General features: G+C 40.5%; 1 protein-coding gene across 2 annotated transcripts in view; it reads left to right on the top strand.

The window, feature by feature from the left end:
* Positions 1-14800, top strand: part of kirrel3a (kirre like nephrin family adhesion molecule 3a) — a 300742-nt gene that overhangs the window by 146109 nt on the left and 139833 nt on the right. The window contains exon 2 of one of the 2 annotated variants that reach the window (XM_049593140.1): positions 5943-6092. In XM_049593140.1, coding sequence (XP_049449097.1) covers positions 5943-6092 — 150 coding nt within the window. Of the gene's footprint in view, positions 1-5942; positions 6093-10729; positions 10822-14800 lie in introns of those variants that run through there. The other variant, XM_049593141.1, reaches the window with a different exon arrangement.

Below are 14800 nucleotides of genomic sequence, written 5' to 3'. Positions count from 1 at the left end.
ACTCACACACAGCAGAGCTTGGTGTAAGAATGGATCATGACTTAAGTAGACTCCTTATGAATAGTTATGAAAAGAAGTTTTATTAACAGCTTATTCAGCCTGTTTTTCGTGGTCCTTTATTCAGAATAAGCTAAAAATGAAGTGATTTTGTTTTGTGCTGTCAGAACCTTGTAGGATGACTAATTTCTGTCTAAGCTGAACTTCTACATTTTTCTTGGCTCATGAACTTCTTTTAATATCAAACCAAAGCATGTTCAGTTATAAAACTAGAGTCAAAGCTCTGCTAAGTTCCTGAAAAGTGTTGCGATAAAGTGGAGAGACCTGACAGCAACAATATGCTCATATTAATTGGGTGAAGATAGAGTCAGTGGAATTTTCCATTACAAGCAAATTAAGTACAGTGTTGACAGCAGAGGTCTTCTTTGGACATGATCTGAAACAGATCAGTGGAAAACCTCCCCGAACTCAACGTGCATAAATGCCACATAGTGGCCCAAAGAAACAAATTTCTACAGTCAAGATTTTTACGAGTCTATAAAATATTCAGTTGAATGCTGCAGTGTGTGCAGTGAGCAGAGCTTTGCAACTGTCCTCTCCTGTGCCGTAGCTTATGGCACTGCGGAGTCTCCACAGAGCTCTATGAAAGGAAGGCGGACTCTGGTAACCATAATGAGACTAAATCGCTCTCAGCACTATTTTGTTAAATTGCTGAAGCTGTTTAAGGAACACATTTTCATCTCCCCAGTAGACCTCTCACAGACCACTGTGGCATAAAGCTGCCAAATGCCCCCCGCCCTTGTTTCAGTCTTCTTGGCAGGTGAGGGAATTGAGGGGCCCTCATAAGCTTAATTGTGTTTCAGTAAATCCAGGAGCCAATGAGAGAATCGATTCTCCCATCAATAGCTGGCAAATTGAAAGCAAACATCGTGTTGTGTGTAGTGTTGATCTCGAGATGTGAATGAAGCTGAATTAAGATTGTTGAGGAAACGGCCCTTCAATTTTCTGAGCATATGCACACTCGAGAGTTTAGTTACTAGCAGGCAATTTTGCCCAGACTGTCGGTATTATCCTCTTTCTCCTCTGTAAACTCCCCACATCCTCAATCCTTGTAATCTTAAATGAATGAATATTTCCCTACCTAAGACCTTCAGTATCATCAACTTTGAAAAACAATAAATTATATTCTCTCTTCCTCCCATACACTTGTAAACTGAATACAGCTGGAAACATGAGGTTACTTTGCTTCAAGTGGCTCTCCTGTTTAGCACAACACCATGCTGCTGTCCTTTATCTCTAAATTGCACACATCTAAGCTGTCAACAGCCTCTACATCAACAACTGGGGGAAAAAAGAACATTTCCACACCGCTGTAATCGCTCTTTGCGCTAGGCGCCTATGGAATTTGTCGATGTGTAATGGGTGAGACCTCTAGGCAAATGGAGGGGAAGCGAGGTCTAAATTTCTGCAAAGAAATATGTTTATTTTGATTTGACTGAGACAGCCGTCTCCCACAGAGAAGCTGGGAGATGTAATGATGAGATCCATTTGTTCTACTCATCCTCCCATTAGTGCCTGCCCTGCTGTGCAAACGTACTGTTGTGAAGCGCAAGACAAGGTTAGATTGTCACATTACAGCGCTCCCCATAGAGCTGCACAAACCCTGTTTGATAGAAGGAGACACAGGCATGTACATATATAGATTGCCCCCCACTGGAATTCCCATTGGCACTGTTTGCTACTTCCATGCTTATCATGATCTGCTGCACTCTGTGTGCTAAACCCATATTTAAAACTTCACAGACTTGATTGTTCAGATGTATACTGAGAGTCTGAGAACCAAAGTAAAAAAAAATAAAAATAAAAAAGTCAGGTCTTTTGGCTCATAGACGTGGGGGAAGACTCAATATATTAATTTACAATCCATGCTTAACAGGAAATATACTCCTTCATACATCAGCAAATATTCTATCGAGTATGACATTCATTTCTCCAGAGACTAAAGACCTCTGAGTTGAGTTTTGGTCTTGTGAAAAAAACAAGAAAGCCACACAGAGGCAAGCCAATGCCACAATCTATGCAAAGTGCCATTGAGACTGAATGCAAAACACACTAATGCATTAGCAGTCAAGGACTGAAGGAGGAGTGACAAAATAGAGGTGCTATAGGGGGATAGACAGCATGCACTTTCTCATTGGAATGGAAAAATCACAAAAGACCATCCATTTAAATTCACTCTGTTTAGCTTTAGGATAGCAACATTAAAATTTCTGATTATTCTGATACTGAAACTTCTTTTAATTCCATGTTTTTATTGCCATTATCATTTACTGATTCAATACATTTAAGGTTGAGAGGCATGTGTAGATATACTAAAATACTTTATACAAACTTTATACAAGCCTCAATATTTGATAGCACATGATACCTGTTTAAATATATACGTATTTATCTCCCAATAGAGGCATGAAAGTGAGTACATATATTGACTCAGACTGTGAAAAGTGTTTGGACACGGTGTTCCTTGAATGTAACAACCTTGAGAAAACTCAACTCAACAACTTAAAAATGTGCTCCTTTCTTCACCAATGTTTTTTGTACTTTTTATAATGATACTAAAACTGCAACGCCCTTCAATATGTAACGGTGGGTGCAGTGACTGAACTTTGCAGACTCCTTCATTCACTATGAATAGTTTTGTTATTTAAGGCATTGTTTTTCTGTATCTTAGAGCTAGCTGCATTTTCTACTTTCGGTACAAAGGAGGATAGAAAGGTGCTGAAAGGGTCGCGCAAAAGAGATTGCCATTACTTTCAGCCGGCTGCCTTCAATGCTTATATTTTTTAAAAAAAAGTTTGAGAATAACGGAATAAGAAACATTTTAAAGCCAAGTAAATTTGCACATATGTAACAAAGAATTTCTTTTGGTGAGTCAGTGCATAACAATAAACATGTTACAGAAGTCAGAAGATATAATCTAGAAAACTTTACAATAAAAACAATGAAAAGAAAAACTGTTTTTAAAGTGCTATGCAAAAATGTTGACCACGGGTATGCAAATATTCTCAGTAGTAGGGAGACAGTGAGGCTGTGTGCTAATGCAACACATAGCGACAGATGTGGATCGGGATAAGAGACAGTGTCAGGAGGGGTCCTCGGCCTTGTTGATGAGGCCAGCTGCAGTTGGGAAGAAATTATTTCTGTGGCATGAGGTTTTGGTGCTGATGGACCACAACCTCCTGCCAGACGGGAGTGGCTCAAGAAGTTAGTGTCCAGGGTGATGATGCAAAAGTGGGAAATTAATCTGCTGGAGCTGGTCCCCTGATGGTCATGAGTTCATTTCTAGTGAAAGAGGTCTGGATACAACAGCAGAAAACTGAACTGACAATACAAAAAAGACAAAATAATGCACACCAACACGCCAAGGTAGCCATCCATGGCACCATCTTGATGCCTTCATATGTCCCGTTCCTCTAATTGCCTTTTTTAAGACCTTATCTCTGCTGATTCTCTTCTGACACGTTGTCTATGGCGGGCACCGTGACTATCCTTTTTACTTTACAAAGGGTGGTGCCCTAATTTGAATCTAACACAAGGTACATTCTGTTTTTTAATGAATAATTTTTGATAGCCAAATTGAGTGCAATTAGTCAACTTTATCATTTGGACCAATTCATGTGTTAACAATGCCTGTTATTAATCCCTTGGGGCTCATTAACTGCACTTTGGCATTATTTGAAAGTCTAGTGTGTAGGATTTAGTGGCATCTAGTTGTGAGGTTGCAGATTGCAACCAACTGAAACTTCTCCCACGTGCCAAGTGTGAGGGCTGATGAAAAAAATTGAATGGCCCTGTCGATGTGAGTCATGCATGAGCCAAAAGGTCAATTATCTTGAATAGCTAACTACGGCTACACTACATGGACAAACCACATACACTCCCCGACTCAATGGTGATTTGTAAGAAAATGCGAAAACGCAAAAAACAACTTGTGACTGCCTTATCGCTACTATGACTGAAGGCTTGTTAAAACATTTTGTTAAATAAGGTAAATCCAACAACTAATGATGTAATCAGATGTAACAGTTGCACGTCTTAACATACTTTAATTCTAGAATACAAGTGCGGTGGGATTTGATGACATAGCATCCTTGAGATTCAGCCATTTTAGGGGTCCTTCCTTGACTTTGAGAAACACCCCCTATCTAGAGCTAGTGTTTGATTTGTCCATTCTGGGCTACTGTAGAAACAAGATGGTGGACTCAGTGGAACTTGCCTGAGGACGTTCTTCATGGCTTATAGGCTATTATGGTTTATTCTGAGGAAACGGAAACACAACAATTCCTATTTTCAGGGGATTATACACTACTTAAAACATAGTGATGAAAATTATACACCATTTCTGCCACTTTTATGAAGTCTGACTTTAATTTTCATGTTGGAGCTGCAGCTGTTTTTGGCAAAGATTTTGGGCAGTGTAGACTTGCAAACTAAGCATTATGTTTAAAGTGCTGTATTCTAGACATAATGCCTGCAGTGTGTAAGCAGCACGCAAGCGTCTTGCAAGCAACTGGTACAAGTCTCCAGTCTGTGTTCACTGCATGGTAAGCACACATTCAGATGGAGTATAGGGCATATTTATCCTTTAAGAAGGAATCTGAGAAATAGCCTTGTGGCCTTCGTAGCTGCAGACTTGGGATCTCGCAGGACCCAACACAGGTGTTACAGGTGGAACATTTGATGCAGTGATATGATAAATGATCTGTTCCTCCAGGCTCCACCTTTCTATTGTTTAAAGATGTGTTAGTTGAACGTATTTCTCAAAAGAGCGACCGATTTCTCAAATACGTTGATGGCATCAGTGTTTGTATCTGCCTCCACTCTTGTTGTTGATATCCTACTGCTCTCATATGGGTTTGCTTTGAAACATGCTGGTAATTTTCATGTGCAGAATCCTTTCTCAGTAAACAAGCTCCGACTTTTTATTTCTCAGAATATTAATGTGAGATTGGATCCGAATTATAGAACATGTGAAACTGTGATCTCACCGTTTCTCACAGTTTAATGTTAAAGTGTTCATTACGTTGGATTTACTCTATGTTTAGCTGTTCTGTTTTTATCCAAGGTAGCAGCATGGCTCTAGGGATACTGCTGCTTCTCATTCTTCAGTTTGACTTATACTTTGGTTTATCTATTTGTCAGTGTGGTTGTCTTTACAGTGACACTTAGAGCTTTAAAGAGCCGCTATGATGGCTGTAGACCCGTAGCCTTGTTTCAGCAGTCTTGGCTTCTGGTTTGTGGCAATGTGTTAATCACAGGAAATGGAGGAGGACTACTTTCATATGAAAAGAAATAATCACATGTTATAGAGGAAATCATTTAATAGGAGCAATTATTTATTATACGTATTGCAATTTCAAGGCCTTATGATGTCCTGTGGCTCCGGGCAATTTTCTGGTCGCACATCTGGCCAGTGCAGTGCTTCTCAGCACGCCTCTGAAATGGGGTTATGAGCTGTCAATAACAATCCAGTGCCCCGAAATACAACCGTTACACCTGTGCTTACACGTTTAGTGTTGATTTATGTGCCACCTGGGGATGATGATCACAGAGCTCCAGATAATATAAGTTATAATGCAATAATATTTTACCACTGTGCGAAGATATAAAATGCATATACTGTGGAGTTTATTTGGTACAATTTTCTGTGCAGCTTTATGTGGACTAATTTGCATGTCTTATCTGAAATAATTGCCCGCATCCTGGTAGAGTTTCCCATACGGAAGGGTTTTTTTTTTGGTTTATTTTTAATATAATGTGTGAATTTGAATTATGATTTTGCTTATTATATTTAATATATCATTTGCTTTCTCATTTGCAGTTTGTGTTATTTGCAGTTTATTGTACAAGTTAGACTTATCGGTCTACTCTTTTTGCCGTTCCAGGGAGCTCTGCTGTGTTCACCCAACAACCCACAGACTTGGTGGTGGTGGCAGGTCAGCCGGTCACCCTGCCCTGCTCCATCCCTGGATATCATGGCATGGTGCTCTGGCTGCGGGATGGCATGGCCCTGGGTGTTAACAGGGATCTGTCAGGTAAGTCATCCGAGCTAATCAGCTGATACAAATGCAATACAGGATTCCTCAACATGAGTCAAACATGCCAGTGTGAAAAGAAATGACATTCTACAGAAATTATAGCAATGTGATAAGGTAACATTAAGATGTAACTAAGGATAAATACATTTTATTACAACTTGCATCTCATGGCCACAGCTTTGACCTCACTTTCTGTTGTTGACTAGAAGGGCACTTGAAAAGCGCTGAGCTCCACCAAGACCAAATGCTGCAATGCTGAAGGTGCAATTTATAACATGTCTCTAATGGATAGCTCACTGCCAACACTCTGCACTGCACAATACCTGGACTAGGCATGCGCAGGGAGCAGCGCTCATATGACTGTCCTGCTCCGTCAGCACTGTTGCTGTTGTTATAACCGTTAGGCTGTTAGCATAACACCTTACCCACCCACAGTGGTGGGATGGTTTTGTTTGAGAAGGTCTGCCCCCGAGGTCATGCCAATGACTTTGAGCTAACGCCCATCAACACTGTTAGCTCTATCAGGACTGTTGCTGTTGTTAGCTCTATACTGCTAGCCGCCACCCTTTTGACTCAGCCACTTCTATAGGCCCATTTCCACTGAAGAAGTTCCTGGTACTATTTTGGGGACAGGAACTACTACAGGAACGTCCTCCCGCTCGGTCCTCTCAACCGCCGTGTTTCCACTGAGAGAGCGGAGTAGGAGGAAGGTTCCTGTAAAGTTACCAGGCTCTGTAAGTGACGTAATCGTTGCACGACCATTTTGACCGGGGTGACGTAGGGGCGTAGGGATGCCGTTAGCCGTTAGCAGTGTCTGTAATAACTCCAGTCACGGTCCATGAAAAAAAAATTTTTTCCAGCGGATGTCTTAGTTACAACATGATTGAGCTAACTGGAGTAGTTTCATGTCGTATCCGACACCGGGAGGCTTTTAACAGATGACATCCTGATGTTAGCTTTGCTGCTGCTGTTAGCTGTCCCTGTCAGCTGATGCTTTCTAGACATTGTGATTTCCCAAAACTGAATAAATACCACACATAGCAACACAAAACTGCTTTGCTAGCTCAATCGTGTTGTAACTAAGATATCCGCTGGAATTTTTTTTTTTTTTTTCACGGACCGTGACCGGAGTTATTACAGACACCGCTAACAGCTAACGGTTAGCCCAGCTAATCTGCGATAACCATGTTATTAATTACAAAACGTCACATCCCGCCTTGAGTATATCCAATCAGCACCAAGTAAACCCCAAGCCCCAGCCAGGAGTTTCTCGGGGCCGTTCTGAGTACCTACTCCAAGGCAGGGACTTGTTTAGCCCCTGTAAAAGTTCCAGAACTCTGTCCTTCGGGGGTGGTTCCTGCGGTGGAGACATGCACCAACGGTCCCGGCCCCATAAAATTACCCCGAAGTTCCTGCGGTGGAAATGGGCCTCATGTTTGCATTTCACATCCAAGTTGAGAGCCATGTGCAGCCCCAGCCCTCTATGATTATCATATATTGCAAAGAGAAAAATATTTTCTGTATCCACCTTGTGATTTGCATCTTCTCCAAAATTTAATGGGTATGTCCTTGGCTGATGCTACACACTTCCACCATGGAAATAAATTTTGGGCCAGTAATCCTACAATCCTGATGACATACAAACAAATGTACAAAAAGACAAGCACATAAACTGAGCGGAATACATGGCCTCCTTGGTTAAAGCATTATACTCATCAAATCAGTTGCTGAGATCTGGGAATTTGGCGTCACCACTAAAAAGAAGCCAGACTGGCTAAAGAAACACAAGCAGAAGCACAGTTAATGTGCTCAGGCAACCCAGTGTCACTCCCATGTTGTCAAAATCCAGCACTTGGGCAATGACATGCGGCGTCAGACACCAAAGAAAAAAGCCATCCATTAATGCCAGCATGATATGCAGCGGCGCCGGGCAAGAATGAAAGTTAAAGCTGCGAAAGTCTTTGTGGGGTGGGCAGGTGGGGTGGTGGATAGGTCCAACAAACACTGACTTCCACCTGGGAGAGTGGTGTTCACATCCCATAAGATTATGAAGCCAAGCCCTGTTCTTTTCTCCTAAACCTAACCACCTGCATTTGCAGTTGAAGGATAAAAAACACGAAGTTGAAGTTGATACAATGTCCTGGAATGTCATCAACCAACGCACCAAGGGTACCTTGCATGTTGTACCTGGACATGAAAATTCCATGACCAAACATCGTTATGTGACATGGTTGAAGTGAGAATGTGTTGGCTCAGGTATGGCAGTACCTCTGTTTGCAAATTACTGTGGTCCACATTGAAGCTTCAGTTCATAACTGTTCACAACATCACACTAAAATTGATCATCAGTGGAAAAGTCATCAAAACTACCATAAAATTCAAATGAACATAATAACCAAATCATATCTACAGTATATGTTTAAGAGATGAAGAGTTTAAGGTCACTTGTAGGTCAATAGCAGGGGATTGCACAGTCAGTTACAAAACTGAACATCTCCACACAGATTGATATAGTAGCGAAATATAATAACTGAAATGAATAGCTGAAGCCGATGTTATATTTCAACAGAACTGACAAATAAACCTCTAGCTGGCTCCCATATACTGTATATCCCACAAGTGTACAGGCAGGCCTAACTGCACCCCTCCTAATCCCCTTAAAAAGACCCCATAAAATGGCCATGCCCCTGGTAGCATGAGCTCTCTTACCTAAGGGGGCCTTGACACTGCAGCTAATGCAATTCACAGTTATTGCTTCCACTAAGTGCTGATGAAATAAGAGTTTTCTTTTATGAGGAGTAGCCCATGAAATGAACCGGCGATCATCCCTCCTCGGGCGTCGTGTTCCATCCACATACATGTGTAGAGTGCAGTGAGTAGCTCCTCGGGTAATCAAAATGAGGGGGGACGAAAATCTCATAATTCTAAAGTAGGGCATATGTAAGCAGATTCTAACACTTTAGAGACTAATGTAGGATTAGGTTGACAGCACACTTTAAAATGCCCTGGTGCAAATTAAAAATTAACAGGCAAATAGAGAGAGCATGCACTTCGCTCGGTGTCGTAGCTGTTAGAGGAAGTGGCATTTTAAGTAAAAGGGTTTTAATGTTGCCTGGTCCAATAGCTCAAAGGGTGCAGTGATGATACACTGAGACCAACATACCAGCCCTGCAATAGGACTAAAGGCTTGTGTATTTGGAGTTAGTGCCAAAAGCATCTTGACAGATCAAACCTGCTGCCAAAGAGCCTGTAGAAAAAGGCTTTGCCTTTATAGAATATATTCTTCAACATAAAAGAGACTGAGCTCAGTCTATACAACAGGTTCTGATCATACAACATACAAAACAGCGCTCTGGTAGGTGAATAGATGTATCTACAGCCTCTTACTTGCCAAGTCCATAATGAAGCTTGATCTGGATGGGTAGATTATTTCTCTGTGTGCATGAAAAAGGAAGCCCCTACGCTGTCGGAGTTCTCAAGGCTGGTCCTCTAATTTTTGAATTGGCCAGTGAATGGAGTGTTTAAAAGCTCTTGCTCTGGCCTTAATGGAAGAGATCAGACCCATGGGAGGGAATGCTTGTAGAACCACACTGGTATTTTTTTTTCATGTTTTAGTCCATTTACTACTAACAGACTTTCAATCATCATCTTTTACAGTGAATGTGTTTTTCTACCATTCAAGCAGTTTGGTAGTCCATTAATCCGGGGTTTTAATTCTTTTCAAGGACACATTGTTGTCGTGTGCTGATGTAGTACAGATCAATCATCTCCTCAAACAAAATAAAATAAATAATATGATGGGCTACATTAATGAAGCAACAATAATATACATATATACAACAATATCTCTTCAAAAGGTTGTTTAAACAAAATGAATTTACCTGGATGATAGGACAACTACACCACAGTTCGTAAAACTCATCATTCACTTGGTCAGTGGCCCTACCAGTCAAACTATGATGCCCTAGGTGCCCCTCTGGGATCACTTTTTGGATGCACAGGGATGACGTGTCGATTTCTGCTTGTTAATGCAGCGTGTCTTTTCAAAATAAACGTCCTTGTTCATAAGAAATTGGAACAAATGGAACAAATTCCACTCAACATGAGTACAGCCTCATTCCAAAATACAGCAAGACTTTAGTTAAAGGCCTCATCCCAATTAAACGCCCAGTCCCTTTTGGTGTTGCTACACATTTTGACGATACAGGCCTGTCTCAATGAGACGTCTGGTCTGGTTGCTAAGGAGTTCATTTTCATAGAGGTTCTCTGGATGTATAAAACTGGATTGTTGACTACCCACTATAGATTGTGCAAATAAATATAAATTAGGGCCGTAACGGTACATGTATTTGTGTCGAACCATTCGGTACGCGACTTTCGGTTCGGCGCGACCCTGTACCGAATTATTGGGCGCAGGATATTATTTTTATTTTATTTTGTTTTATTTTAATTCCGTTTTTGCAAGTCGAACCATTTAAACTATCTAGTTCCCCGACGGACATAATTGAGTGACGGACCAAGTCCCGTAAATCTCCGCTTTCACTTTGTGCAGCGCATTCTCACATTTTGACAACATGGCAAGTGAGCCTGACGAACCTGAAGACCCACCTGCAAACCTTAAGTCCTCCGTTTGGGAACACTTTGGTTTCAGGGTAAAATACGAAGATGGAAATAAACAAGTGGACAAGACAAAAGCAGTGTGCTGACACTGCAGAACAGCAGTCGGGTATGTACTTGGAAACACCTCTAACATGCTAACGGATCTAAAGCGACACCACCCGAGTTTGAACGTTAACCGGCACGACTAGAAAAAGCAATCGTCGTCGTTTAAAAAGAAAGAGCGTTTCCCTGACCATCGCACTAAAGAAATAACCAACGCCATTGGAGTTGAGTAAAATTGTTTAAGCTGCACTTTAGATATAAGCATGTTTTGTTTACTACACTTTAACAAAGTGGGAAAGCTAGGTAAGTTCCTAGTAAAACTGAATCTGAGCAGGCTTTAAAGCTGACCAGCTGCACTATACTTTTTATTTTAATTGAGTAAAACTGTTAAAGCAGAAATGTATATTTATATTTTTCATTCAAAAAATGTGTTAAAAAAACAGCAGGATTTTATTTTTCACTTTTATATTTCTATTTTCATTCAAACAATGTGAAGAAGCAGGATTTTATATAAATTTGTTTCATTCAAAAATTGTGTAAAAAGTTAACTGCTGTGGTGGTAAGTTTTAATAAGGTTACCAATAAGTAAAAGATATTTAATAGTTCTCTATTTTTTTCATTACTGTACCGAAAAAAAACAAACTGTGACTTGTGTACCAAGGTACGTACCGAACCGAGATTTTTGTGTACCGTTACACCCCTAATATAAATACATTGTTAGCTTGGTTCATTTCATTCTACTGAAACCATCAGTACCATCAGTATCTTCGGAAACTGTCATAAAGTCAGAATATGTGTCCATTCCTGGATTACGCGGTAAATTATTTATATTCCTTTAGTCCATAAGGGTCCACCAATCAAAAGAATCAAAAAATGTTTTGCATAAAAATTAAGCAGAGTTACGGATATTGTTTTAACAGGATAAAATGGCGTTGTGTCGGTACGCCGGGTACCATAAAACAAGTGTCATAACATAATACATAAGTGATATGTTATTAAAAGCCTTATTTTTATACAAGTAATATTCATACTGGTTCAAATAAACAATTTGATCGGATTTCCTATCTATAGGCCTGTTGAACTCAGCGATTTAAGCAAATAATTAGGGCTGTAGTCAACCAAAGAAAATCTTGGTCAGCTTAAGTCGCACATAATCTTCAACTAATCGATTAGTCGTGGAAAAAAAAAAAATCTGCACGTTATTTCTTACTTCTGCGGTGGTGTGTCTCTGCAGTTACACCTCCAAAACGCTAATCAGCGGTGGAGAACTGTGTTAAGTGCTGAAAAGTTTAGTTCAAATCATACTTTATTTAGTTGATTCAAAACACACATTAAATATGGATTAATAGAGACAATTTCAAACATAAGTAAGCAAACTGGCTTCACCGTAAATTGCAGAACTGACAGACAAACACTTGTCTTTATCTGGACACATTTCCCCCACCAATAAAACATGCTAACGTTATTAGCACAAGTCTATGGTGTTTTACATTGTATAAATTAGCCTGGCATCTAGCGATCTTTTCCTTGTCTTATATAAAACCGGGGACAACAGCAACATGTAACAAAGGTAATGGCACATAATTTGGCTCCATTACAACTCACAACATTCACCGACAAAACAACTGTCTTATACTACACACGTTTTCCAAGCAAATAAAACATGCTAATGTTATTAGTGCCAGCCGATGGCATTTTACATTGTATACATTAGCCTAGAGACGAGTGGAGATTATATGAAGCCAGGATAAATCCCTAAATATAAATCCCTGAAGGATAAATCACACACAGGAATTAAAATGCTATTTTACTGTCTTCACAATTTGTTTCCACTGAGGGAAATGGTTTCGCAGCTTACAGAAACTGACAGGAGGTCTGCGTCACCGTGACGCTGAGCCAGACATATTGGATAAAGGAGATACCCCACCATAGGCTTATCCAATGTTAAGAAAACAGTTACTCTTCCTGTCTCCTAAGTGGGTGTGGTTAGCTCTCCCTCCACTACAGAGCCTGTTCTCCCTCAACCCTTTTTGTAAGCTAACTGTGACTTTGCGCCTGATTTTACCGTCTGTTTATCAAGATCACGAGATCTCACGAGTACTTGTTTTCTGAGACAGACAGGGCTCAAACAAAGTTAATTTCCTCTTGATCTGTGCAGATGAAAAATGCAGCTTTAGTGTCAGAATGTTGGTAAGATGTGTGGCTTGTGGAAAATGAACCCAATATTTACTTTAGTGACTTTAGGGCTAAAGAACTGACCATAAATTGTGATCACGTTCATTTTCCTAATTGACGACAACACATTCAGAGCTGCTGCAAGTCTCCTAGGGGGGCGTGGCGCTGACGTCACTGAATCAGGAAGTGAGCTGAGTGGAGTATCTCGCTTTATCCAATATCTCTGGCTGAGCATTAGGGTGGGCGAGTTCAACTTTCTGTCAACAATGGGGGTGTTTTGAAAACACCCCCATTTTCACAGGTAATTTAGGATGTCCCTCTGCCACAGGAAATAAAGGATTATTCCTGGAAAGCTGTTGATATAGCATTTTTCTCCTTATGAAAGTAACACGGCGATTATTAGACCAATGAGAATTTGGTTGGATGAGAGCATAGCGACCAAATAATCGAATACACGACCAGGAGACTACAGCCCTACAAATAATAGCCTGGGCTACTCATTGAAGTTTTATGGTAAATTTTCAATGTAGCCTTACCTTGTTTTTAGGTTTGACTCCTTTGGTATAGGCAACAAAAGTACATGGTAATGTTTGGGTTGAAATAAACGTCACATGTTGAGTGACATGTGTCACATACTTCATGTGACATACTACTCTAGATTGTTAAAATAACTCACTGTTGAGTGTTGGTTTCACACGGGATAAAAACAGCTGTCTCCTGGTTGAAAGTACTGTGTTGTTTTTTTTTGACTCGGCCGCCCTACTCTGACTTTCTTGCTCTTCGTACTATATCACTTGCTCACAGCATCAGATAATGATACAGCCCAGTGCGTCACATACAGACGCTACAGGGTGCCTCGGTGCATTGGTAACTGATGCCCAGAGCTACTGGTTAAGTGCTGTTGTTAGGTCTTTAGGGTATACACCTTGATTTTGTTGAGAAACACTGTAAAAAGCATGCTTTTGTTGTTAACAAGGAATTTCTACAGGGCACTGGACTAAAAGGGCAATGGCCAAAGACAAAACACCATACTGTATGAAAGGACCTCATTACTTAAAGCATTCATCATCAAATACATACATCACTGGTGTCATTTTTTTATGTCTGTCATTTTCTTAAAAATACCATTCATGTAGTCACTACTTTACAATCCCCCTAATCGCTGTGATGATTTGTGATGCAGCTGCAAACAGAGATACTGTACCTGAACCTTTAAACTTGGGGATTGTTTCTACAGGTTGATTGACGTCCAGGTGCCTCCTCATGCACATTATTTATCTGCCCTTCTGGGTTTGTTTCTGTGTTTTTGAACCTATGTCTGGTCAAACGCTCCATTCTTTTACTTTTTCTTGAGATTCTGTAAGTCTGGTCCGTATGGACAAACACAAAATCCCCCCAGTGGTTATGTTTTTGTTTGGTTGAACACTTTGAATGACACCTTGTCAGTTCTCTTTATCTGCAAAATGCATGGTTGAGTGTGTTGGGGCTGTAACACACGTCGGGAAAACACTTGTCCTTCAAAATATACAGACTGGCTTCTCCGTCTCTTGACATAGGAAAAATATGGAAAGCCTCTTCATCAGTACGTCCAGCTGGGTTACAAAAAGTCAACATTTGAAAGTTGCAATTTATCACAACATCTGCTGCTCTAGCAGATGGTTAATCGTGTTTTGCTCTTTTTCCGAACCACATGTGACTTCCTACCCCCCTTCTTCCATTTTTCCCCAGGCTGTTTTGAAGACTCAAGCTGCCTGAGGAAATAATTCCCTCCAATAAGCTTTCTGAGCAGAGTATGTTTGTTTAGTTGCAGGATTAGGTCAATAACAGCACGCTTCATCTGCATATCTTTGACCTCCAGTAGAAGTGAA

This window comes from Epinephelus fuscoguttatus, linkage group LG12 (assembly GCF_011397635.1).
Source record: "Epinephelus fuscoguttatus linkage group LG12, E.fuscoguttatus.final_Chr_v1".
Taxonomy (NCBI): domain Eukaryota; kingdom Metazoa; phylum Chordata; class Actinopteri; order Perciformes; family Serranidae; genus Epinephelus; species Epinephelus fuscoguttatus.
Note: the sequence above shows the minus strand (reverse complement) of the source record. Positions and strands in the feature narration are given on the sequence as shown.